The 27,207-nt window shown below is 42.9% G+C and overlaps 1 protein-coding gene across 1 annotated transcript in view; it reads right to left on the bottom strand.

Annotated features, from left to right (window-relative positions):
* The window catches only part of CRYL1 (crystallin lambda 1), a gene marked incomplete at its 5' end in the record, with an annotated part of 45,150 nt that extends 19,931 nt beyond the window's left edge, over positions 1-25,219 (bottom strand). The window contains 4 exons of the mRNA XM_026035027.1: positions 2,841-3,035; positions 6,611-6,772; positions 17,175-17,301; positions 25,086-25,219. Coding sequence (XP_025890812.1) covers positions 2,841-3,035; positions 6,611-6,772; positions 17,175-17,301; positions 25,086-25,219 — 618 coding nt within the window. The remainder of the gene's footprint in view (positions 1-2,840; positions 3,036-6,610; positions 6,773-17,174; positions 17,302-25,085) is intronic.
* Between the last annotated feature and the right edge of the window lie 1,988 nt (positions 25,220-27,207).

Here is a 27,207-nt window from a genome sequence, read left to right as displayed (position 1 = left end):
TACTAAAAAAAAAAAAAAAACAACACTTACAAGAGAAATAGAATCACTGATCAATATAAAACAAATAATGTTCAGACCCTCACAACCAGTAGAAATTAAGTGAATTTGAAATTATGTCTCTTAGTTCTGTTTCATTGCTCCTTACAACAGTTAAAAGTAATACACAATCACTAGCATTAAAGTACTAAAGCATTCATAAGTAAATTCAAAAGAATGTCTGTGTTCTGCATCCAGCATGACATAGATTGCCAGATCTAATGGCAGTAACTTACATATTGAACCACAGAAGGATTAGTAATATGGTCATTTTGGACAAATGTAATGTTGTACTGCTGGGTCTCTACTGCAAACATTCTTAGTTTAACTTCCATCCCAGAGCTTCTTAGGTTAAGGAAAGCTACGTTACCACAATCATACGAGGGAATCTTCCCTTGTAGCAACGAAAGAAAGATGTGCTCAGATTGAGTAAACCTTGAATTTTAAGAGCTTCTCAAAGACTGTGAGTTGATGACACTGATATTTTCAAAGCTTTACCCCTCAACCACACAGATTGAGAAATGACTTAAAAATCAGAACAAAGAAATATTTTTTTTCCTATTTGGAAAGTGCAAAACACCAAAAGAACATCACTTGCATTAAAAGAAGTTGGCAGCAGTGTAGTGGAAAGATAGAAACTGCCTCAGGCCTGCAGCTCTCTCCTATCTACTGCAATTCTCCTACTATCAAAGGCAAGATTAAGCTCAAAATAGCACACCTGAAACTGCACCTTTGATAGAGTGGGATTTATCTAGTCTTTTGGAATGGAAATAAAGTCATCAAAGTTGTTAAAGTGCATTTGCTTTAAATGTAGTAAAATTATACAAAAACAGAACACAGAAAAAATAGTTTGGAAATTTAGATGAAGCACAAAGAAAGCAACTTTTATGTGTGTCAGTGCTTCAGGCACTATTTTGTTATTATTCATGCAAGACACACACAAAAAGTATACATCAATGGTGTTATTAAGAGCATGGGCTCTCGTAAAAGTCATAGCCTCTTTCTGGCAGATGTTCACAGAGGATTCTTATGACCATTCAGGAGCAGGTGATACTCCCAGTGATATATCTAGACCTTCTSAACTCCCAGCTGTCTGGAGTCAGAGAGATGGAGGCTGCTCCTGCATCCAGCCCTCGGGGGATTTCACCTCCATAAATCTGTCTAATTATTCTCTGAACCCATTCACATTTTTAACATTCCAGGTTTCTTTGGTTGCAAGTTCCACAATTTACCWTATGTCTTTCAGAGACATAAAAGAATCCTACTAGATGTTTGAGGCATTATCTCCCCAATATTCACAYTGACCCAAGATATCACATTAATATACCCATGTATTATCAAACTCAGCTATCCTTTCAACTTTTAAAAATTAAAACTCAGCTATAAGTGTTTCCAGCCCTTTGGTGTTTTGCTAATTGATGTGTACAAAGATGCTTAAGTCTATATTTCATCAACTTCATCTTTGAGTTTTGAATTTGCTAAACTTTCTTAATTTGCTATTATTCATTTTATTTGTTCTTTTCTAAAAATCTTTGTTCTTAGCATGACGTGCCCTATTTCAGCATAAGACAGTTCCTCAGATCAATCCCTTCCTATTCTGAAAAGATTAGAGTGTAGGATCCTCCTTAAAATCATCCAAAGTGAACACCACAGTTCAGTTAGCTTTCTTTCTATGGACTTACCTTCTTTTCAATTTCTTTAAGAGTAGCTTTCATGTTTTTAGCAAGTTATTCCCAAAATGTTTTTTGGATAGTCTTATTATGGCTTCAAAAATAACYTACTGTTCTTTCTATCCTGGGTATTTCAACATGACTACAGCTTTCTGGGGGGATTCTTTTTACAGTACACTTATTAATTTTATTATTATTTTTAAAAAAGAACCTTTTCCAATTTAAAGTCTTCAGTGGAAGATCGGTTTCTTCCTAACAAGATGGCTTAATGTGTTCTTATTCACCATCTACTTTATATTATTGCACAGTATTGCTAATGATAGTTAACCAGAGGTAAGTAAAATGAGTTCAGCAGTCATGTTCAGTATTGCTTTGGAATAAGAGGTTTTTTCTATGATATGTTAATATAATTTTCTTTTTAATGTCTGTATCTATTGTTTTGTGTGTAGATGCTTGTTTTAAACAGCCTGAAAATTCAAAGCATTCTTTGTGGAAAGAAAAAAAGCTCTCCTAAAACTAATCTCAGCAGAATTACAGCAGACTCAATTCAGCTCTTTTGATGAAAGATCAGACTTTGCAGCACAAAACACGTAGCTGTGGGAAAAGCTGAAGTGGCACAAACAGATGATTCTGAGTTAGATGTCTGAATGGGCAGGAGGAGGGGAAATCTGTCTTTACCTACAAGTATCAAATAACTTTTGAAAATAAGAACTTCTAAAAGGCAAAAGACAAATTCACTTAAAATATTATTTTCATAACCCCATAAAATATGCCAGTATCATTCAGAAAATAACAAGAAATGAAAAGACAAYCCGAAAAAAAAACGACAGCATTCTGACTTCTGTGCTGTCAACATTTTATTTTTGGTTGTCCTGAAAATTACAGTTGTCCTATTCTGAAAAGAAAGCAGAATAAAGGACACCGTTATCATCGTATCACTTTCCYTTTCATAATCTTCTCTATTTGTTACTATCCAAACTTGCTACTGTTGTAAATTTACGTTTGTTTTCATTCTTCAGGCACATAAGGGACTGCTTAACAAAGAAGTCATAATGTTACAGGAAATGTAAATCTTGTTGGTCATGTTTATAAAACTGGCTATGTGTGCATAGAAAGGAAAAAAGTTATACGTACACCCACGAGTCTCCAGGCTTCACTTATCACTGCATATTGCAGCCGATTCAGAACAAACCCCTCAATTTCTTTGTTTAATTTGACAGGAGACTGACCGATCTTCTTCATCAGGGCATAGGTTCTCTCTATAGTTGAAGGATCTGTTTCTGGATGTGGAACAATTTCAACCAACGGCACAAAATAAGGTGGATTTACCTCAAGAAGAGACACAAAAGCAGAACGTTAGTCATTACCAGATAAACAGGCCAACTTAGTATAGTATTTTTGTAATTTTTTAATAGTGTGGGTATTTGTTAGGGAACACATAAGCCTGATCTCTAGGCTCAGAAAGCATTCACCAATCCAATAAGAGCTGGAGTGTTGATTCAAATAAAAAAATATATCACCTTGGATGATTACATTCATTGAGCTAAATATCTAAACTACTAACTAAATATCAGTGCAGYCCAACAATACTAGAAGACTTTTTACTGCATAGCTGACGTTTTCTCAATAGTGTTTGTTTTTGTAGAACACACAGTCACTACATCTCTTTCCAAGTCAMGTATTTTCTTTCAGATATTCAGGAAATTTATAACAAAAACATTGCTACACACTGTCTGTAAAATGCAACACCTCAGATATAAGCTGCTCCTAACTCAAGTCTAGCATAGGCTAATCCTCTTACCAGATATTATATAAAACATACTTCCCCACAAGTATTACACAACAGGCTACCTTCAAACACTGAAGCCACTGGGAAAAAAATTCTCTCTCCTTTGCTGCTCCCAAATGCAATTTCTCCTCAAAGCCAAATGTTTGTGTAATATATTTCTGAAGTAATAAAGAGTTTCTTAAACTTCTTGAGTTCTAAAGAGTGTCCTAGAAGCTGCTGGAAGCTCTTTAGGTCTTAGGGGTTATGGGCAGGACATGCTCTTTCCAAAAACAAGAGTCTTGATGTCATATTTGCAGGGTCTCCAACACAGCTCTCACACTGTGTGYGGCAGCAGACAGGTACTGTGTGTGCCAGGACTGGCTACCACGTCCCACGTCAGTAATTCTGCACAGATTCTTCCACCATGTCCCATTAGAGCCAGATGCCTTCCCTGAACCTCTCTGGAGGTCTTCAAACCCTGCCTGGCTGCCAGCCTGTCTCCCATGCTCTGGGTGTCCCTGCTGGACTAGATGATCTCTAGAGGTCCCTTCCAACCTTAACCCTCCTGTGATTCTGTGAACTGTGCTCCTGTAAATGCAAATACAGGAGTTAGTCACCACAAGGAGTCTTTGTTCTTCTCAGGATTTAATGACCCCATTTTCTGTAGGCACTGAGGGATGCCAGCCTAAGGGGAGGTTATGTCTGCTGCAATGCTCCATGCAGCGAGGTTATGTCCGTTGCAGTGCTCCATGCAACCCGGTTACTTCAGGGCCTTGTAAGTGCCTTGTGTTCCAGCACAGCCCTTCTCGCTCGGCCTCTCCGGCACCGCCGCCACCAAAGCCAGGACAGTGTCATGGGCAGTTAGGCACAAAACTGTCGCCAGGCCACTCAGKGGGACCCCAAGAACTCTCCAAGGGCTCTTCTAACCCACAGGGATATCACAGGATCGGGAAGAGAACAAGCAAACTGTTGAGAGGCAGGGCATGAATTCCTGAGCGCCTGCTCTTGACAGTGATCTTATTGAAATCTTTTATTTCATGAGCTTGGCACTAAGGGTACCTGGGTGTGCTAATGAGCAAACTGTGGGGCTGAGGAAGACTTTTCCAGGAGTGAATAATGCACCTTRCTAAAAATTTAAAGTGGTAAAAACGCAGATGGAGCAGGTTGCAGGAGAGGGTTTCTAAAATGAGAAGGGAAATGCAAAGTCCTTCCTAAGGGAAGAGAACAGTTCATCTTACTCAGCCTAAAAAAATGAGAGCTAACGAAGGGTATGACAAAGTAAACACAAGCAACAAGCTATCAGCAAATATCAAATGAATTTTAATGGACCATTAATACGATGAAAATCGAAATTACAAGAAAGAAACAACTTCCATTAGGAGTAGCAATAGTTAGAAAAAAAATCTACCAAATAGAACCCAATATATTTTGAAGGTGATTTTATCATCTGTTTATTATTCCTGCATAGCAAGGGACTTACTCACTAGCACAGCCTCCTTTAATTCCATTTTCCAGCTGTCTGGCCTAGCAGGTTTATACAGGATATGAGAAACAAGCTGCTGGGCAGCAGAGTGCTACCAATGCCCTGCCTGGAGGTGCTGGCAGAGCACAGCTGTGCCTGTAAGCTCCGTCACGCAGCTGCACCGCTGGATTTCATTCACTATTTCCAATTACTATGTGCCTATTGCTTTACTAAGCAAAGTGATAAGCTCCATCTGCCCACTGGGTATCTGATTTTATTTCTTTTCCTCACCTGTGTGAGAGACTTTAAAACTTATTTTTTCTTAGATATCAAACTTCACACTGGTTTCTTCRCTGGTTCTTCACTGGTTTCCTCCTGAGCTGATAACTTCTTATAGCCATATCCCTCCCCACAAATTACCTCTCTTCTTCAAAATGTTAGTAAGGTCACAGTTAAAATAAGAAAAAAATAAATAAAACACACCCACAAAACACACCAAAAAGCAGTAGCTAATGCAAACCAAGACTAGCAGATACAGGAACAGCACACTGGCTCCCAGGTCTGCCAGCAAATTCAACTCTGAGTAAAGCTGAGGTTTCTGAAAAAGTGGTCTCAATCAGACTACAAAGCCATTTCAGAACAGTTAGATGTGTTAAGGAAAAAAAAAATCACTTCATCTCATGAAATACATATATCCTTAAACTATCAATGTGGAAACTTCATGGAGGGACTAGCTACCTTCCCAGATCAGGTTAAAAATGCTTTCAGAAGTGGCTCCTATAATGACTGCAGCTCAAGCTAAACATGTCAACCAATACAACTGACTTGGGAAAAGAGTAAGGAASAGTAATGTAACGTGGTGATACATCAACAAGAAAGGGAAGAAGTCCATAATTTGCTATGAAGTTTTAGTTATGGTCATAGCTACTTAACAGAGAAACACAGAAGASGGGACAGTATCTCTTCTGGTACTGTCTTGTAGTGATGATTTCTATCACTAGAAATAAATGATAAAGGACTACCAAATCTTAGGTAGGAGAAAGGCTAAGCTTAGTCAGGCTAAGCCTGATGAAACCAGAGCCAAAATCTTCCATCTTGTATCTGCATCAACTACTTATGTTCTGCAGTTGCTGAAATGCAACTTGCTGTTTGGGTCCTCACTGATAGCCAACAGCAGCTGCAAAAGGACACCAGAAAAAACTAATGGGTGGCATAAGGGAAAGCAGGGAGTTTTATAGGTTTGACTCCAAAATACAGAAAGGCTGCATTTTGAAGGGTGTTAGTTTGGGTAACAAACGGCTATACAAGCACAATGACTTACATGGGAAATGTCTTGAGTGTGAGTACAAAAGTACTGAAATGTCTTGAGTGTGAGTACAATGTCTTGAAATGTACTGAAGTACTGAAGTACTGAAGTACTGAAATGCCTTGAGTGTGAGTACAATGTCTTGAGTGAGTACAAAAGATACCTACATCCTCTCAGTGTAGTTTAGCTGTTGCACATAGAACAACCAGACTACAGCACTCCTGAAAAGCGAGGCCCACTGAACTGCACGAGGACACAAGCACTTCAAWTACCCTTCACTGCCTTTCAGTCTGCAGAGAAGAGCTTGGACTGCAGACAGTTACACGGCTGCACTCTTAGGATGCAAACAGAGGTGCCATGGTACTCACAGGATGTGACACGATACACTGCTTAACGTGTTGAAGGCCAGTGAACAGCTTGGTGGGTAAGAGACAAGAGGTTGAGCTGCTCAGGATAACGTTGTCATCAACAATAAGATCTAACTGACCAAAAATCTTCTTTTTCAGGTCTAGGTTCTCTGGAGTGCATTCCTGCAATAAAAGCAAACAATAGTTTTGGAAGTCTTCTAGTTTAATGGTATTTATCCATACATATCCATTTATCCATTTTGTGTAYGCAATACACAAAAATACCTTCCCACATACAAAGAAAAGGAAAACACAAGGGGTTCAGATGGACCAGCACACACTGCAAGAGCTTTAACACRAAACAGATGACCCTGCTGATGAAGATCTGCAGGGAGAGTTAAGTACATAGAGCAGATCCTTCAATCAACAAGACAGATTTCAGTCTCACCAAGAGAAAACAGAGGAACAAACAGCTTCAAAAAACAATCTACCTTCATTCCATCATTTGTTGGTTTTTTATTATTATTTCTAAACAGTTGCTATCTGTGTTCTTATTCTTGAAGCAGACACAGTTCAATCAGGATCCCATACTTGCAAAATCTTAGCTGTCCCCTTAAAACACATGGAAAATAAATCTCCATGCTTTTCCAGCCCTAATCTTCTCCCATCGAGAAGCATTTTATTCCGTTCTTCCTATTCTGCAAATGAACCTAGGGAAAAAGGTTATAGATTTAGTACAATGTGAAGTCATCCATTTAATAACTGTAACTGCAGCAGGAATGCCCRAGGCTAGAATTTCTATCAGACTGGATATAAATGAGTTAAAAGTAATCTGAAGTCTTCTTAAAACACAAACAGRTTGCATGGAAAGTACTAAAAGTTCCGTGATGAAGAAGTGATAAACAGGGTCATTTAAGAGCTCTAGACAGAGCCCAAAGTAACTGAGCTCCTTATCAAAACAAACTGATACCCTGCTCATAATTCCTGGATCCTTGCTATTGGTTAACTCTAAATAGTTTCTTTTAGTAAAGCCAAAGATGAAGAGAACTTTGCAGATACTGTTCAAAATAATAAGAGTGGCCCTGAATAGGTTTATTGTGAGCCTGAAATCCTAAGCCTCCTCTCCCATCAGATGATAATCAAAAAGGCAAACTCAGAGCTGCTGGAAACCCAAACCTGCCCTGGTTACGTAAGGTCTCTGAAAGGGCCATTTGCTTGCAGTGACTTCTATAGTGTCACAATTGTATTCAGGTTGCTGGACCACTGCAATACAGTTTCTGTCCTCATCAAGCACACAATTATTTTCTCAGAGACACCAATTCCCTTAAGAACAGAGGAGAAATTAAGCCCTAAACAACCTATTAAACAGGAATTTCACTTGCTGCCTATTATGAAGCCTGCAGAGGTCCGAAGCTATTCCATTTACCATGAGAAAAAAAAATAATCAGTGAGCAGCTAAGCAGTTTTAAAGCTATCACAGGCTCTCAAAGGATCAGTGTAACAAGGTGAGGGTACATTTCAATGCATTTTAAGTGACACTGTATATTCCTGAGCCCTTTTTGCAGAGAAGATCACACTTCTCATTTGCAGCAAACAGTACACCCTTATTCAAAGGCCTGAGCACCAGAACAAGGTTGCTACTAATCTGGTTTGCAACTTAACTGAACTTCTTTATTAGGCAGCTTTTGTAACAGCCTGATCAGAACATGACAGTTTGTTAAATCCTTGCCTAAAAAGGCTGCATTGTATTAAAGACTGACAAATAAAAGGCATTAAAAAAAATCTAAATATWTATTCAGGCAACATATAGTAACTACTGAGCAGCCTGTGAAGTCTTAGGAACCCTACTGAGGTAAGCACGTGCTCGACCAGCAAACACTGACACTCAGACTGATCAAGGTCTGGTAGCTCCTGGTTAAACAGTTGCTCCTCTATGACACAACCCCCTGAGGGGCAGGACACAGCAAACCAGGAAGATCTTGAAGATCTTTTTCTGTTTAAATCCAGTGGTCCAGTGTTTTTGTACATGCTTTTCCACTGTGTTGTGCAAGCCGCCTGTGCCCCCACATGTGTTCTCATTTTACCCTGAGTGCAGAACTTCAATTACCCACATTTCAGTGCTGACACGTACACAGACTCTTCCTATCCACTCTTGGTTATAGCAACTCACTCGTATCACCTTTGAGGAAACACTCTTCAAAACACTCTTCCCTGGGACTGTTTATTGAGTTATGACTTTTACAACATTTTTTTAATTGAATGCAGCAGGAAGGCAGGCCAGGAAAGCATTTGGCATCGTGCATGTTGAATGCTTTTACATTTGCAGTCCCCTGAAGCAGCGTGACCCTCCTGCAGACTGAGAGCAGCTCCCAGCCACTTAGAAATCCAGATGCAGAAGCCACAATGGCCACAGTCCTGCTCCATGAAGTGCCACAGCAGCAATCCTTGAAGGGCAGGTGCCTTATAGGAAAATTCAAGCATGTCTACACAGGAAGTGAAATTTTCTGCTTCGAAATGCTGTRAAAGAGTGGCATAAACCCTCCATTTTTGCACAGTTCATAGTCTACATTTTTCCTCCCAAATTCTCCTTCTAGATCATCAGCAATACACAGCTGTAAAGACTCCTTTACACAGACTACAGTCCCTGTGCTGTACACTAGGAAAGTCGTCTTCGAGGCTGAAGTGCCTCGTGCTGAAGCACAAGTATGAGCTTGATCTCCTGTACCCTGGATGTGGTTGGCACTTTTGTCAAACAGGCCCAGGGGGGCAAATGTAACCCACATCCCTCTTGGGAACACTAATCTAGGGAACTAATTCCCACTATGCAGGAACTGCAGGACAGCAACAATCTCCAAGCTCAAAACTCTAAGCGCAGCCTTACAGTAGCCCTAGGCAGCAAGAGGGAAAGGATAAAAGCCCCAGGAAGAACTCAGTTTCTCAAGGACCTCAGAAACAGGCTGGGAGTGCAGGGAAACTCATCACTCCGAGGCAGCAGCACCGGGAGCAGGTACTGAAGAGCTGCAAGGTCAAACAAAAGCAGAGGAAAGAAAAGGCAGTGACACAGTGAAATCACAGATGTGATGCAGATCACAGAATCTCGGAGGTTGGAAGGTGCTTCTGGAGATCATCGAGCCCAATCTCAAAGCAGGAACAGCTCGAGCAGGTAACTCAGGACTTACTCCTGTCGAGCTCCGAGTATCCTCAGGAAGGAGACTCTACAACCTCCCGGGGGAACCCATTCCAGTGCCTGTCTGCTCTCACAGTGAATATTTTTATTCTTATGCTCAGATCAAATTTCCCATTTCAATCTGTCCCCAGATTGAATCTGTTCCTCTTGCCCAATCTGTTCCTCTTGCCCTGTCACTTAGGAGCACTGAGAAGAGCCCAGCCCTATCTTCTGTCCTCTTCTTCCCCCTCCAGGTATCTCTACACACYGCTAAGAGCTTTTCCTCTTCCCCCACTATCTGCTTGTTCCATCTGTGGGTGCACATGACCTGCTGTATTTCTGTCATTTCCAAATGCAACATCCGCCCTTAAACCCGAGGTTGGGAATGTCTACAAGTGGCTGAGATTTTTAAAATACTGAATTGGGAATAAAAAAAAAAAGCCGAAGATAGTTTGGGGCGCAAGGACTGCAGTAGGAGTCAAGGGAAACAAAAACTACAGGTTTGGGATGCAGGACAAAAAAATCTCATGTACCTACAGCTATTACCAATGGGGTGCCCAGGYTATACACATCTTCAAACACAGCGCCAGCATTTCCATCAGTTAGAATGAGGATAATAAAATAATCAATAAAAATAATTGACAGAACACAATTTGAACTTGAATCCTCCCCCACAGAAGCTTCTCAAGGAAGGRGGCAGGAAGCTGTGGGCTGGGCACCTGAGCAGGGAGGTGAGATCAAGCGAGCGGGACCCCAAAACACCCGGGGGAAACACGGGAACCCAAACAAATGGGACACAAGCAAAGCAGAGGGACCAAAGCTGGCGGGTTGTTCACCTTCCTCCCGACCCTGCAGCTGTTCATTCCCTGTGCACAGACCTTCCTCCAAATCGGGATTCCCAGCACCTGCTCAAACACCAGATCATGAACAAAGTGTTTGTAGACAAAAGACTTCTTAGGCGTAAGACAACTCTAGCTAGCCCAAATCCACTGCACAATCACGTTTATGCCCAATCTGAACAAGAGGTGGTATCCTGTAAAACAGGCGTAAGAGAACAGGGTAAGGACAGCACCTCCTTTAATGTAAAAGCAGACTGGTGATTCTTTAATGAGAGGGCCCAGATTATTACCAGTTGATGTAACTTTAAAGCAATAAGTAAGACAAAAAATGGTCATTTACGCTCAGAAGCTACAGACCCCCTCAGAGCAAGGACAGTCACACACTGAAATGAAATAGGGGCAGAAAAGGAATCCCATCACATAAGGCTTTTAAGAACAGGTTAAACCATTTTGACAAGCATTTGTCTAGGCATGACCAATCCTGCCTTAGGGCTGGGGCTGGGTTAAGTAACCTCTGCAGTTTTTTCCAGCCTGATTTTGGACAAATCCACAGCTGATGGGCCAAACAAAGCTAAAGGAAAAGCTTCCAATAAGGGCAGGATCCTCTCATATGCTGTTCATATACCCAGGAGCAGGGGACAGAGTGAGGAGAACCCACACACAGACTTAATTTATAGGGTTTGAACTTTTTATAACTATATTTTGAACTGGAAACCAGAAAATGTTTTAGAGCAAAGTGATTGGTTTTCATAGTCCTGAGTWTGTACACAGCAAAGCTTTAACAGAATTTAATCTCAATGATCTATTGCCTTTTAGTTTGTGGTTTGATAGGTAGCAATCATAAAGCATTAGTTAAATGCTTTATTTTAGTCTAACCCACTTTAAAAATTCTCTTCATATCTGAAGTTTTGACAGTTATTCAAATGACTTGAATGTACTAGTTCATACCAGTGTGAAACCTGATACTTGCTAAATCACTAGCTCTTAAGTGAAATCAGAGTCTGTACACACATGATACTGTACAAGTAAATACCACTTCAGGGAGCTGAAATCCAGCATTTAAGATGGAAACATTTTGTACTTTTCTGTAGTTCAGAAACGTACACTGTAAAGGGACTGGAGCAACAAAAATTACTGCCACTGTACATTGCTCTGAGCAAATGACTGCTTCACAGATGGCTGTTTAACCTTTACTTAGTAGGAAATGCAGAACAGCAGTTGGGGAAGGACTGGTTCTCAGAACTATGTTACCCAACTCAGAGGCAAAACTTGCAGATGGGGGGGATTTGCTGTGGTTTTGGGTTTTTTTGAAATACACACAAATGAAGTGTCACCTAAGTCAGGATCATGATATGAAGAGATGTGTCTTTTGCAACGAGGTTCATGTGTCTGACAAAACCTTCAGAAGAAAGACAGGTAGAACAGTCATGTTTGTAATGGTTGACAATTCCAGTTGTTATATACCAGGATAGATGTGAGTGAATTTTAGAGTGTTAGGAGTGAAGGATAAAACTGCGCTCATACTAAAAGCAAAAGCAGAGTGTATACTATCCATATTTATATAAAAATATACATATGTATATACATCTATCTATCTATATATATATGGATACTACTGGTCAATCAGTCCTCCAAGCAAATTCTACATTAGCACCTGACTACACTTTTAAATAGACCTGGCTCAGTTCAGGAGGGATGGGCTGACAATTTGACCTAAAGGATGGGCCTGCCTATGATCCCACATTCCCACTTTGGTTAGAAAATGAGTAGTCTTCTGGGACTTAGTTACCCCAAAAGCACCATGTGTCAATTCTTCAATTCTTCTTTTTTATTTTCTTTTCCTCTTTTTTTTAAAGCTRCTGGTCAGATGAGGGAAGATGAGTGGAAAAAGCAGTTAAACCAGCTGTAATTGCAAAGCAAGAGGCTGGAACCTAGAAAAAGGCACAACTAGACAATGCAGGAACGACAAGTGATCAGGGAGCTCTGTGTGTGACACTCTAAGGAACTGTGTCCCAGAYGGAGGTTGGAAGTGGAGTTAGTGGGAAGAGAGGCAATGTGGGCTGTGGGGAGGAGGTGACAACTGCAGCACCACCGGGGTGACACCGTCAGGCTGCTTCCTGGGACCCCATCTCTCGCTTCAGCTCCGACACAGCCGTTACTCTGCCTGCACAAAAGGATCRGGAGAGCTACTGGAGTGACTTTAAAAAATACTTTGCGGCAAGAACTTTTCGGTTTGCATTGTTTCAACCCTTAAATTTTCCCCAAMCCCCTGCAAAGCCATCCAGGCAGTTAGCCCATTTAGAACCAGCTGCCTCTGAAGCTAAAGTGGAACTTTGGTGCTGTTAAGTGTTTAAGGTAAACGGGATAAAGCCAGGCCTAAGGTTATATTTACCTGGCAGAAAACAACGAGGCCCATGTTTACCTCCCAAAACTCAGGGCTGGCCAGCCAGTCCAGAAGCAGCCRTGTCCCTGCAATGGTCACATACAGAGTCCCATACCCGGCCCTTCAGCAGCTCCCCAGGCACAGAGGTGCTTCACTGACACAGCCACATCCCAGGCCTGACCATCATMTGGTGGCTTCCGTCCCACCAGCTCCTGCCACAGCTGAATTCAGCTCTGCCTGCAGCTAACTACCAGGAAAACTTCAGATTTAAAGGCAAGTTTCTCTGGCAGGAGCCCTGAAACACGTACTGTCATGTCATGACTTCCAAGTCAAGGCTTGTAGTCCATTTTGAGGCACCTCCCATCTTTCCAAAGGTTCTTTTTAAGCTGTAACATTGTTTTTCTAGATATGTCTACCAGAAAGATTGAACAGCCAGCAAGATCCAAACTGGACCAGGCTGAAGACCTCTTAGATTACTATTAACAGTTCAAAGGAGCTCGCCCGTGAAGTACGGGGATGTCCAGCTCTTTCCAAAAAAAGAAAGAAAAAAAACCCAGAAAACCCACATAGTTCTGAGGTTTTTACACAAAGTTCCCTTAAAAAAGGAGAAAAAATAATTCAAAAAAAAAAAAAAAAAAAAAACCACACACCTTTAGAGAATTGATTCAAGCACTGCAAACATCAAGGAACTTTTCGGAGTTTGAAGTGGACCTACTCTACAGAGATCAAATTTGAAAAAAAAGTTAAGATTTAACCAACTAAATTCTAGTGCAAAGTACTACAATTCTCACAGAAATCCATGACAAGTTCATCACTAGGTCACATCATTAAGCAAGAAAAGTTTTACGTTCTACAGCCAACAATTTGCAATAATTTGCAACTAATGCAAATCATTTTATATGTATAAATATACATATATACATACACTTGTACTCGTAAGTTACAGCTATGCCATTTTGCCCTTCCAGTTTCAGAGTTGTACCGGGTCCCTTTTCCCAAGTGTAACATTGTTCATTTGGCCATAAGGTACATAAGAATCCTTATTCTAGACTTCCAGTCTTTTATATCTATTTTATATACTGACATTGTATATATGGAAACATTTTTTTCAGAGGCAAAATTTGGTACTGTGGTTTGAAAAGGAAGAGCTAGTGAGCGCTGCCCACCACCGTGTCCTGCCTGTCGTCTGCTGCACTGCATCTGCTTCATTCAACTTTTTTAATATATAATTCAATTAGCAGCAATATGCTGAAATCTCGTGATGCTAAGGGAACATGAAGTAGTGCTGGGAAGCTTGAGTTACCACAGGCAGAGTGCTGTTATCAAGGTAATTCAAGCACTACCACTGCAACGGGGCCGCCTTCGGCTATCACYGAGAAGCCRGATTCTTCTCAGAGGTTCACGGTGGTAGGATGGGAGGCAAGAGATACCAGGTGCAGGAAGGGAAATTCCAACTCGGAATTTTACCATRAGGGCAATCAAACATTGCAACAAGTTATCTGAAGAGGCTAAAAGTCTTTTTCCTACAGATATAAAGCTCAACTGGACATGTCCTGAGCGAGCTCATCTAAGCTGGTCCTACTTTGAGCATCGCGTTGAAACAGATGATATCCAAAGGCCACTTCTAAGCCAAATTACTGATTCCGTGACATTAGCCCAACTAGATCAGTTAGTTAAAGGGAACCATGACGGGGGAAAAAGAAATGCAGTTCCCAGTTCAGYTGGAAGTAGGATGCAGGTCCTGGTTTAGAAATCTTACAGCTGAAGAGCCACCCTAACAGCAACCAAAGAAGTACTGAGACCGAGCATCTCTGTAGGATCAACAGGAGCCACGAACTCCATCAAGGCTGCACTAAGTTTTAAAAGGAGAGTAGTTGGATAAAAGTGAGGACACTTGTAAGGAGACACGGAAGTGGCAGTGAGGGACAAAGCAACACAAGGCAAGCAACTATCAAGCAGTAAAAAATGCCTGAAAGAGCAGAAGGAAAGAAGCAGAAGAAAGCAGCTACTAAACCCATGAAGGCAGCCTTGGCAAAGCTGAAGAGGTACCCAGATGAAGATGCCAGTCAACAATCATTATTTCGCCAGAACACAACAAAACAAGATAGAAAATGCCACTGACAGTGCTATAAAATTGCTTGCTTGAAATCAAACCAAACCAAATGTACGAAGAGAGGTGATAAAGCCTCGTGTTTGTCACTCAATGGCAACTTCACAGAAATCTTAAACTAGGACCCCATAAGCCTGATGTCTGTCAAGATAGTCAGGAGAAAAGGACAGCACTGCATGAATGGCAAATAAACGGAGAACTAGTAAAACAGCCTTTTCAAAGGGAAGCCCTCACTGACAAGCCTAGCAGAATTATTTAAAGGAGGCAAAAAGCAAGAGAATAGGAYTCAGTCCCTGTGGATTTCCAAAAGTCTAACAACACAGCCCTTCACTGAAGGCTTTCAAGGAAGTTATGCAGCCACGTGAGAGATAAGAGGGATAGTAGTAACTGGCAAAGGGACAGCAAACAGGAGGCAGGGTCAGCTCTTGCTCAGTGGGAGACACTGACCAGGGCAGTTTCAGAGATCAGTGCTCTTTGCTATAACTGATTCATAAATGACCTAGAAGACAGGTGGGCAGTGGGCAGGCAGGGCTAGCTCACCATGTTGTCAGGGCTTGTCACTGCTGGCCCAAACATCTCCAGAAGAACTTCATGAGACTCACCAGGCAACAAACTAAACTCAGTCGAGGTAAGTGATATGCAAGTAAAAACAGTAAATGGAAAGGTCACTTCTCATAGTTTGCCACTGTAAAAATCCATAGCACGTACACATCTTCACTATCATGTGAGGTTTTGCTCTGCCCTCCGATCTCCCGCCACGCACCAGGACAATTTTGGAAAAGGCCTGGAACTCTGGAAGAAGGAAACCCTGTTGCTATTCTCCAAAGCCTTCTGAAGCTGTTTTATGTCAAACTAGATCTCCTCAAATTCAAAATGAGAGTGAATACGACAAGGGTCTAAAAATCCTCTGTAGGAATAAACTCTGTACTCTCTGAATTCTGTCTTCCACTTCAAAAGTTAGAGCACATGAAGCCAAGCTGGCAGGACAGAGGATTTAAAGGAAACCCTGCTGCTGATAGGCTGTTTGGATGCTAGAAGTTCACAGCAACACGGAACGGCTGAGAATGAAAGGAACTTCTGGAGATCACCTAGTCCAAGCCCCTGTTCAAATAGGGCCACGTAGAGCCTCTCGGCTGGAGTTGTGTCCAGGCTTCTGCCTATCTTCAAGGAAGTCAACTCCTTGCATCTCTGGGCAGCCCATTCCAGTGCTCAGTCCCCTTCACCTACACTAAATAAGTTTTTCCTCATGGTGAGAAGTTGTTCTGAATGGACAACAGCATTCTGACTCAGGAAATCCAGAGGATGCAGCGGCTGGACAACRAAAGGCTGGGAGAGACTAGGAAGAGAAAGCACCCCAGTTGCTATGTCCAATACAAACTCATCCATCGTGTCTTCTRTAAGTGGTCCCTTCTGCCACTGTTCCCTAAGCTGCCCACATCAATGAGCTAAGCAAGCAACAGCTAAGCAGCACAGACTGTCAGCTCCAGGAACTCACCTTGTTCCCCAACCTTATCTTGCTCAGCAGCCCAGGCCCAGCCAGCCCTACAAACCGACCCAATTTTAGCCCTCTGGTGTGGACAGCTGCTTTGGGGCTGCAGGTTTCTCCCTCCCTTGCAAAGCACCCTTTTAACACCCATGACAAGTACTTTGGCAGAGACATGGGACACACTCTACAGCACTAAACTTGGTTGTGTCTGAGGCCCAAGCAGGAAAGGGCCTGAGTTTCAACATAGTTGCAACAGAAGCCACCCCTGAGCGGGGTGGCTTCTGCCTGCGTTATACAGCTAGCTGGAGAAGAAGAAATATTTTTTAGTCCTAGCACTAATACATGTCATGTTGCCTAGCAGAAGAGCTCCCTCTGAGAGATTYCTGCCCACCTCCCTTCTACATTTCACCCTCTAACAGCTACAGTCTCATCACATGTGGAGATCAGCAAGGCACTCCAGCCTTAGCAAGTGTCAGCTATCAGTCAGCCAGYACAACCAGCTCCAAGGAGCCAGGAGCTTGAACTCTCCTGTATGCATCTAATACGTAAAACCATCGGATTGTTTTTCTGGCTTGCTGGGAGCTGCTGAATCTTGGCTTACCTGAATGAAAGTAGCACCCTCTACTGCTTCCCTCAGGTCTGTACAGCCGCTGATGAGAGCCAGCTGCTGCTCCGCACTCAAGGCTCCCTTCAGGAATCCCGACTCCTCCAGCTCCTTCATTTGTTTGCTGATAGAAACAACACACGCACACTTCAGAATTTATCATTTTAAAGTCACTATTACAAACTTCTTGACAATCAGGTTATTTGCCATGCCACTGTTTAGACCCAAAAATATAAAGCTTGGTTTCAGCCATTAATCCCTGTCCACTCTACTGCTTCCACTTTCTTACCAGATTTTTCATGTCTTTGAGCACGAATGGATTTAGGCTTTATTCCTAATTCCTAACCTGTCATCACCACAAACCTGTTTTCACTGGTGCAGGATCAGCAAGGGTTTTTCTTCTCACATGTAATGAGAAGAGGGGCCTTTACTGAAGAAATTGGTTTTGCAATTTTTGCAAATAGGCCTTTTGTTGTGAAATGTTTCTGTAAGGACAATATGTAACTGTACTAAAGAAAAATATATACTACAGGGCGGAGTCATTCCTAAACAAACAAAAAATCACACCAATATAGGCAACAGCTTCAAAGCAAATATCACAAAATCTGAGAAGTTACTAAATTGAGGTTAAATTGAACAAATCAAACGTGCAGCACTGCTGTCCCTGGCCCCCTCCACAGGGAGATTCCCTGCAGCTTGAGCCACCCACAAGAAACGGAACAAGACAAAACTACACACTTCTCTCAACTCTTCCCAAAACTGTTCAAATCATTTGGAGATGCAACTCCCTACAGATTAGGTGGGATTAAACTATCTGATAGAGATCAAGATGAACTTATTTCATTCAGCCATTATGGTTGTCTGTCACAGTCAATTCAAGCCTCCTCTGAGCCTTCATTTATTTATTATTTAGCAAAAAGCGCTCATTTAGCAAAAAGCGATGAGAGAAAATACAGGTAAGAATTAGCAGGGGCAGGAGGGATCCTCTGCTTTCCTTGCCAACCTAGCTTTAAAGCTGTGGCTTCTTTTGGGATGTTTTCTTACATAGTAAAGGAATTGCATTTGCCACCAAACTGGAGGGGGAAGAACCGGAGCAAACAACGAAGCTTTGTAGCATGACCAAGTTACAGGATTTGTGTAATTCCACATAATTGTATGTGGAAAGAACCAACGATCCCTCATGTGTTTCCTGTGAGCTTACCTGCTTACAGAGGCCCAGCTAAATTCAGGCATACGTGCCCAGATGTGCAGGGGTCCTTAATGCGCCTGCCCACGCACGCTGTGTAACACAACGTTCCCTCAGTGCCCTGCAGCAACACCAGCAACCCTCAACAGGCCTAGCARACTGGCTCCCAGCTCTCCATTGCTTTATGATCCTTTTTAAAAGTTAAATACTTTTCAAAGAACATTTTTAAGTTAATTGACAGCAAGTCTGTACAACCCTGGGCAGCTCGCTCCAGGCGAACCTGCTGGAGCAGGCAGGGTTGGACTAGATGATTTCTAAAGGTCCCTTCCAACTTCAGCTACTCTGTGATTCTGTCCAGTAGTGAATCCATAGATCCAAAAAAATACCAAGCTTTCTCCTCCAGATTTCCTGAACAAAATGAATGAGATTCATTTGACCTCGCCTGTCAACATGCACATGCATTTCAAATTGCATCCAAGCATGCAATCCACCTCACCGTATTAGGTGAGGTGGATTAAATAGGTACTTCGAAGTACCTATTTCTCTCCAGTCCCTGAACAGTAACTAACTCAGTCTGAGGTATTTAGACTGCAGTTAACAAAGATAAAGTTTACAGAAGGATARAATTTAAAGACGATTCAGTTCCTACTAAATTAAACAGAAACAAGTCAAACTTCAGCTGTGACACATTGGGCCCTCAGGTCCTCATGGCTCAATCAAATTAACCACTAACWTCCTGAAAATTAAGRTTTTATTTTATTACCCCATGTAATTGTGTGGTGTCCAAGACAACACATATATTTACAGGCTCTACTAGTTTTACCAGTGCTTTATTAAGAAGTCTTAGGCAACTGCAGGTTTGCAGGTTCTCCTTTCTACTTAAAGTAGTGGGAAAAGGAACATTTGTTTCCCAGTGAATAAGCCAGGTTCCACGTATATTTTTCTGACATCAGTCTTGAACAAAAGTGTCTGACCCTAGAGCAACCCCACTAACACCAGTTTAAGGTGGTCATGGTGGCTACTTAGCAATAGTCAAAAAGGCTCCTGGATTAGTACAATAGCCAGAAGAGAAATAGCCAGAGCCCTGTACCTTAAGTCAAAGTACTTCCAATATCTCGAGAGTAGGTAAGATGACAGCTGAGGTTCTGTCTGAAAGAAGTTAAGGTAACRCTGTGTATTCCAAGAGAGCATACATGTGCTTATTTATTATTTTATTTCCTAAGGGGTAACTCCTAAAAGCATTATTTTTTCCTCTTCAAGGTGCTGCTGTTGTAATTAGCTCCAGCTAGTTCTGCAGCTGTCATTTCTGCACAAGTTCTAACAATTTTGCTTTATGYTAGTCACAGCTAATCACTGACCATGTTTTTTACTCAGTTTTGGGAAAAGCACAAAAAATCCCATGATTAACATAAYTAACCATCATGCTAACCCTTTCAAAATACTATAGTTATTTAAAACCATGCAATAGGAAACATGAATTGTGGAATACTTCACTTTTGGCCTACCCTAACAGGGTAAATAGCCAGATATTGTACTGYTTACATTGGACAAAAACTTTGAAAATGCTCAAGTCATTCTTAGCTGAAGAAKGAGACCCTAAGTCACAGTCATTTCAAAGCCTGCTTGGTTCTGTCACATTTGCTTCCTGGAACCCCRTAGAAATGCTAATTTTGTCCTAAAATCTATCAATCTACACATACCAAAACACAAGCGAAGACTTCTGTTAATACTTTCTGCCCATTTTCTGATCATGCATTTACAGTTTAATAAATAAATAAAATAGTCCTTTCAAAACCTAAGCTAAACTAGTTATAAATTGCCTTCTAGTAGCTTTTTCTTTAAGAATACTCCAGGGAAAAACACGTGTCCAAACTGCCTCCTCAGGCAGAGTCACAGAAACCACAGCAGGAAATCCACCAAGTTGCTGGATCAGTTCCTCATTTGGCTCCCTGATAATACACCAATGGACGGCTAAAAAGCCCATATTTCTGATTCTTGAGCAATCTTCRTGACAAATGGTAAGAAGCAGGAAGCTTCAGGTCTATTTTCTGGGTTGCAGAGGTGTAACTTGCTACGCAGAAGCTCCACCTAAGACTTCCTAAGGCTTCCAGCTCATTAAAGGCTACTAGTGTTTTATCTGTAAAAGAAACAGGGGCTGCAGCATCCCGACTTCTGGCTCCCTCACACCTTGCAAGATGACAGGGTAGGAAATCAAGAACCCAGGAGGTCTTGTCTACCAGTTCCTCAGAAGTCCATTTTCCCAGTTGCACTTGCCTAAATCCAGCATCTTCTAGCAAAAAGGCTGCATATTAGTTTTAACAAACATCTTTTACTTGAAAAGACCACCACAACAGAATTACTCTCTTCTTAGAAGAATGGGGKGAAATGTTGTTCACTTGCTGTGTGCTATCACATGTGCTCCATCCTCACCGGCCCTGAAACTTGCACAAGAGGCTGGGGAGGCCTTCAAAAGGGCTAGTGAGAGGCTAAAATGTGGCTTTTGCTCCTCTCCCACAAGCTCCTTTAGAAATTTTCAGCATCTGTTTCCTGTTCTACTCCCTTCCTTCTCTGCCAAGGATGATTATCTTGAAATTTTTGCTTTCTCTCACAAATCTAGTTATTTAAAGCCATGCAACAGGAAACATAAATAGTGCATTTCTTYAGGCCTTCCCCCCCAGGGAAAACTCTTCTTGGTCCTCTCAGAGTTTTATTGTCTCTTTAGTTGCCTTATTCCACAAATATATTTCAAACCTTACAAATAGCAAATTCTCCTTACATTCCCTTTAGGGTATTCGTTTGCCAAAAAAAAAGTGTAGGCAAAGGAAGGGTCTTCCCCTGACACTTTATCTTACTTTAAGGCAGATAATATGCTGTTTTATATATATATGCATACACACACACACACACACACACACCCAGAGCAATACACTGCTGACCTCTGCTGGATGGCTATTTTAATGACACTGTAGACTTCAAGAGGATCCTTCCAAAGGTTGAACACAAATGTCAGGATCACCCCAGCTACCTCCGAACATGCCCCACAGAGCCTCAGCCTGGAATGTGGCCACGGGCACAACGTGAAGGATTTGAGTAACAGCCTCCTAAGGTCATGGCACCAGCTTGCGATCTACTACTTCCTGATAAATTATAGGATATCTGGGCTGGTAAAAAATATCACTGGCCTCAAATCTCAACCCTGAGGCATAGGGAATTCCAGGTATCCCATTATTAGTATAGCACGGAGAAAGGATCGCAGGAGAAGGGAGCACTCATGATGCCTGCAGGGACTTGGCTGTGCAGCCTCCAGAGCTGGCTGGTTCTGCAACTGCTTGAGGCACAGGCAGGATGACCTACTGCTTGAGCCAAGCAGCCCCAAAGCACCTCTGRAAACACAGCCACACTCCTTCCAACCTCAGGAGACACCAAAGGCATTTAGCCTCTTCCGAAATGCAGACCTGCAGTTATTGCCTCTGCCACAGCAAGGGCCCTGCCCAGGGCCCTTCACTTTCTTGGAAGAGCTCGGGAACTCATTTCTTYCCCAGTGAGAAGGTGCCCAGGGAAAATTGCTATTCTAGGACTACTCTGAYCCTTCTACAGAGCAAGCCTCAGGCACTATCTATTCTGTCATATATACCTTGTTCTAAAGCTGCAGTATGTGAGGGTGAAGCACGTTAGAAGGACTGGAGAGTAAAAAGGGAGTGAAGTAATTAGCAACCTGCAATCACAGAGTAACTATGGTTGGAAAAGRCCTTCAAGATCATGGARCCCAACYGTAAGCCCATCCCCACCATGACTGCTGAACCATGTCCATAAGCACCTCATCTACATGTTTCTTGAGCACCTCCAGGGACGGTCACTCCACCACTTCCTTGGGCAGCCTGTTTCAGTGCTTCACCAYTCTTTCCATGAGGAAATTCTTCCTAATATCCAAGGTGAACCTCTTCTGGCACAACTTGAGGCCATTTCCTCTTGTCCTATTTGCGGKAGTTATTCTGGAGAAGAGATTGACCCCCRTCTCACCACCACCTCCTTTYAGGAAGTTGTAGAGAGCAATAAGGTCTCCCYGGAGCCTCCTCTTCTCCAGACTGAACAACCCCAGCTCCCTCAGCAGCTCCTCATAAGGTCTGYGCTCCAGCTCCTGCACCAGCCTCTTTGGATCTGCTCCAGCACCTCAATGTCCTCCTTGTAGTGAGGGGCCCAAAAATGAACACAGGRTTCRAGGTGCTGTAAAATGTTATGTTTCCACTGCATTTAGCAATCCTTATCAACAGCGTAATTATGGAAGTATTTTAAAGAGTTTAGACATTTCAAAAATGTGTGAAAGTTTTTTATGGTAGGTAGAGCAAACACTAAATCATRAATATGTATGTAATACTTATAGTATGTGTTAGGGTTACTTTCAGGAATAAGGCACTACTTGTTCTTCTAATTCTCATCATTTCTAAGTTTAACAATCTTGTTTTCAAAATGGAATCAATCACACTTAGAATACAGCAAAATGGAAATGAAAGTTACGTTTTCCAAAGCAGGTTACTTGGGTTTTTGAGAGACCAAGTGTGGCATAAAGCCATTCATTAATTTGTGTCTTTACCRGAAGAAAGAAAAAAAATAGTTTGTTCCATTAGAGTAGACCTTGGTTAATAAAGCTGCYGGTTAATGCTACTGGTACATCCAGTTCAATCCAATACGCTGTTTTCTGCTGTCTATCTGCCCGTACACTGGCAAGGGCTGAATTCATCAGCTTAAAGAACCCTGAAACGCCCTTTTGAAACTTGGTTTTGTAACTCATTGTTCTGGATTTATAAGAGTCAATATACTAAAAGTCAATCACTTAACACTCATGTTTCATCCCTACTCAGCGTGAAATAAAGTGACTCTTGTTCACTATTCAAATTCAGTTTTTCTTTGTTAAAAAAAAAAAACAAACTAAAGCCAGTCCTCTCTGCACCCTACTTACTTCTGAACATATAAATAATATACTAAGAGCATGAACTGCAAATGAGAGCGAAACAAAACTCCTTTCAATATGAAATCTATTGAGATGTTAATCCCAAGAACTTCTCTAAAAGCATTAAGGATTTGAAGAGACAAAAGAAAGCAAATCCCAGCAAGTTCACAGGGAAGTAGCTACCACGGGGCTTTGCCAGGCAGCTTCAATGGACGCTGCTCTGCTGCTCTCTGCCAAGGGACTCCCTCTGCTTCCCCAGTGCACAGTGATAATTGCTACTCAAGCCCTAGCTCTTATACAGTAAATCAATATCATATCAGTAAATCAAACGGGCTTAGTGCAGACTGTGCACCACAAAGTCAGTGTGCGGGGGAAGAAGAGCTCAAGTTCAAGGGTATTTTGACAGATATTATCATTAAAATACCGGYTGGAGAAACAGCACATCTTTTTCCTGTCACAAAACCTACATTTCTCTGAAACCAGACATGCTCGCTAAGGTGTATAGGTTAATTATAAGTTGAGTTGAGGCAATGCCTTCCTCAAACTCCTTTGGGGCAGCATATGCAGCAATTCAGTGACACATACAAACACTTCTCTACCATCACATGTCATTTTATACTTYTCCAGGCCAAAAGCCTTGTAAGGTTAAAGTCCTCACTCTGCTTTAGAAAGTTCTGCAGTCTGCATAAGCAGATACAGTGTTCAATCCTATTTTGGTCTTATCATCCTACAAATAATCTAGAGCCAACTCTCAACCATGACAGCAATTCTGCCAAACCAAAAGTGTCTCCTATATAGTGCTATTCAGGCTTAGCAACAAGGATGTTAAGCTTGACTAACRCCTTCCCAGAAACAGAAGCTGGGGGGAGATGGAAGGGGAGAGGGAAATTTGTGGGAGATGGATATTCATCTCCTTCACCATTAGACACCTGGTCTTCACCAGACACCTGGTCTTAGTGTCCTGGTCAAGTGGAGAGCATGTTCAAAACATGCAAAAGGAACTTGCTCCTATGGGAGTGAGAAGTGAACCTGCAGAACACAAAGTCCTTTGGCAAGATAGACACCGAAGGTTCACAGGAGTTCAAAGGAAGGTTGGAGAAATACCTGGAAAAGAGCTAGTCAGTTACTGAATAGACAAGGCCCTTGTGGGCACTGTAGCTTGGCGGAGGGCAGGACTTAGCTTGGACCTCYGTCGCCTACCTGGAGCACGAGACTTTAGCCCTGGTGCCACAGGGCTATCTGGGAGCAATCTAACTGGCTCACACCAACACGCTCAGGCCCTCACACTTGCTCCTTGTAAAGAAGATTCCAGCACTCCAACTGATCAGCAGTTGCATCTTTAGTAGAAATAATACCCTCTTCTTCTACAATCCAAATAATATTATTTTTTCAGCTATAGAGAATACTGTTAATTGTAGTGAGACTTCTTAGCAATCAATACTAGCTTCCTTTCGATTTGAATGAGATWATGTTGTCTTCCTGCACAAAAATATTTATGTTCATGTATTTTAATTATAACCTATTGGTAATCTAATTTTGCTACACATTATTACAAGAATTTGAACCCCAGCTCCTAATTCATTACCTATAAAATTATTCAAAACTTAAGTGATCTTGAAAACACTTTAACACCCAGTTCAATGATCTGGGAACACGTTTTTCTGATCTTATCAGAATTTCCTTCCAACAACAAGACRTTGTTCGTCGTTCATCGTTAATTACAGAAATCCCACAGATTTATTTCAGTGCCAGTCATTGCAGCCAGGTGACCTACCGAATGTTCTCCAGTGCACTTTTTATCTGCTGTTGCACAATATCATAGAGTTTCACTTTGAAGCCTGCGGCAGCAAACACCATAGCCCAGCTGCGACCAATCAGTCCACTGAAAAAGAAATCAATGTTAGCCAATTAATAAAGCAGCAGAAAGCAAAAACAGAATTTGGACTCTGCTCACTATTTTGACGAATAGATAGTTACACACAGAGGGAAAAAAAAGGACTCTCTAATAGTTATATGCACTTTGCTAACTCTGCAGCAGCTTCTCAGAGTTGGGGGAGAGACCATGAGATAAAAAGAACAGAATTTGAAAGAGCAAGAACTGCTACTCTGGGACCTTGATACACGTATCAGCCTCTTCCCCACCTGTAATTCTGCTCTGTAGTTAGTTTATGGAATCATATTAAAAAGTATTTTGACAAACTCATTCATTAACTTCAAGGCATGAAGATTGACAGCAGCCCAACGGCCCCAGAGTTTGGGAATCTTCAGAGATGACAGGAGGAACCAGCTCCTTCACCTGCAGGTCCACTGCCGTTCTGACCACACTCTAGGATTGTGAAAGGAAAAACTTSGCTTTCCATGGAGCTACTTTTGCACCCATCCTTACTTTCAGCATGGGGTACCCCTACCATGCTGAGGCAGGAGCAGCCTGTCAACATCTTCTGGTGAAGTCTTGCCACCATTCAGAATGCATTATTCAGAAATATAAAGAAAAAAACTTAAAGGAGCTATTAATTTCCTCATGCCCTGCAAAACAACGTCCTTTTTTTACTTAGTTAGCTTTACAGCAGGCAGGCAATAGGCCAGATCAGAAAAGGAAGAGAACAGGAACACGTTCAGCACTCGGACTATAAGAAATGAATAAAGAACAAAAATACAATGAAACAGGAAACACAAGAAACAGCAGGAATCAGTGGAAATGTGAGACAAAAAAGCAGTGAGTGAACCTTTGCATTTAGTGCTAAGTGGACAGCAGGCTTCCTTAATTCAGTGTTTGAAAAATGAAAAGGAAAAAAAAATGTTTCTTTTGTTCTGATGTGTTTTGAGATTATTGGGGTTTCTTTAAACCTAAAACCTAAAATATGTACAAAATGAGCCAAGGGGGGGCAGCCCCCGTTCCCGCTTGCACGGCACCGATCCTGCAGCACCACTCGGTCTCTCTGATCCGCACAGGGCTCTCCCTGGCGCCGCAGACTCCGTCACGACGGGTTCGGTGCCGAGGTGTCGAACGTCGCGGATCCGGGCCCGCGCTCGGAGGTGCCACCGCGCGCTGCTCATCCCGGCCGTTTCCTGCCCGTCACTGACGTTCCCTGCCCGTCGCGACCATTCCCGTTCCCCGTCCGACGCAGTCGTTCCCTGCCCGCTCCCCGCCCGTCGCGGCCGTTCCCGTTCCCTGCCCGTCGCGGCCGTTCCCCGCCCGTCGCGGCCGTTCCAGTTCCCTGCCCGTCGCGGCCGTTCCCGTTCCCCGCCCGTCGCGGCCGTTCCCTGGCCGTTCCCCGCCCGTCGCGGCCGTTGCCGCGCAGGCCGCAGCCCCGCGGGCCGCTTCTCCCGACGCCTCCAGGGCAGCGGGGCGCCCGCGGCGCCGCGGGCAGCGCCGAGCCCGGTCACTGTCACATGACGGCAGCGGGACACGTGTCTCCGCACCTCAAACGCTCTCGRACAAACCTAAGCCTAAGCAACGCTGCAGAGCGCAGGCTGGGTTCTGCCTCACGGACCTTCTGTCCTTTAAAACTATCGTTCCAGAGGGAGGACGAAGCACAAGCCGCCCACACAAGTCCAAGTGTCTCGGGAATTGGCGTGTCCCGGAGCGGGACTCGGCTCCCTCCGCTGTTTWTTCCACTCGGATGAAGGATGCGGGCAGGAGCGCGGGGCTGCCTGCACCCACCGCGCGGGAAGAGCCCGCCTGGCTCCMCAGGCAGGGCGCGGAGCGGCGCCCCGCAACGCGGCAAGGGCGGCGGGGGCTCCCGCGCGCGCAGGGCCCCGCATTTCGGCGGGCTTGAACCGGCCCCCTACGCGACGCTCCCTGCTCCCGGACCCACCTCCTCCCGGGCGCCTCGGGGAGCGCCGGCTGCCCTCCGTTAACACCTCCCGGCGACACCCGGCGGCGACGCGTCCCG

The sequence above is a fragment of the Nothoprocta perdicaria genome, unplaced genomic scaffold, assembly GCF_003342845.1.
Source record: "Nothoprocta perdicaria isolate Ctin4 unplaced genomic scaffold, notPer1 scaffold_155, whole genome shotgun sequence".
Lineage (NCBI taxonomy): Eukaryota > Metazoa > Chordata > Aves > Tinamiformes > Tinamidae > Nothoprocta > Nothoprocta perdicaria.
The sequence above is the reverse complement of the archived record's forward strand: the minus strand, read 5'-3'. Positions and strand labels throughout refer to the sequence as shown.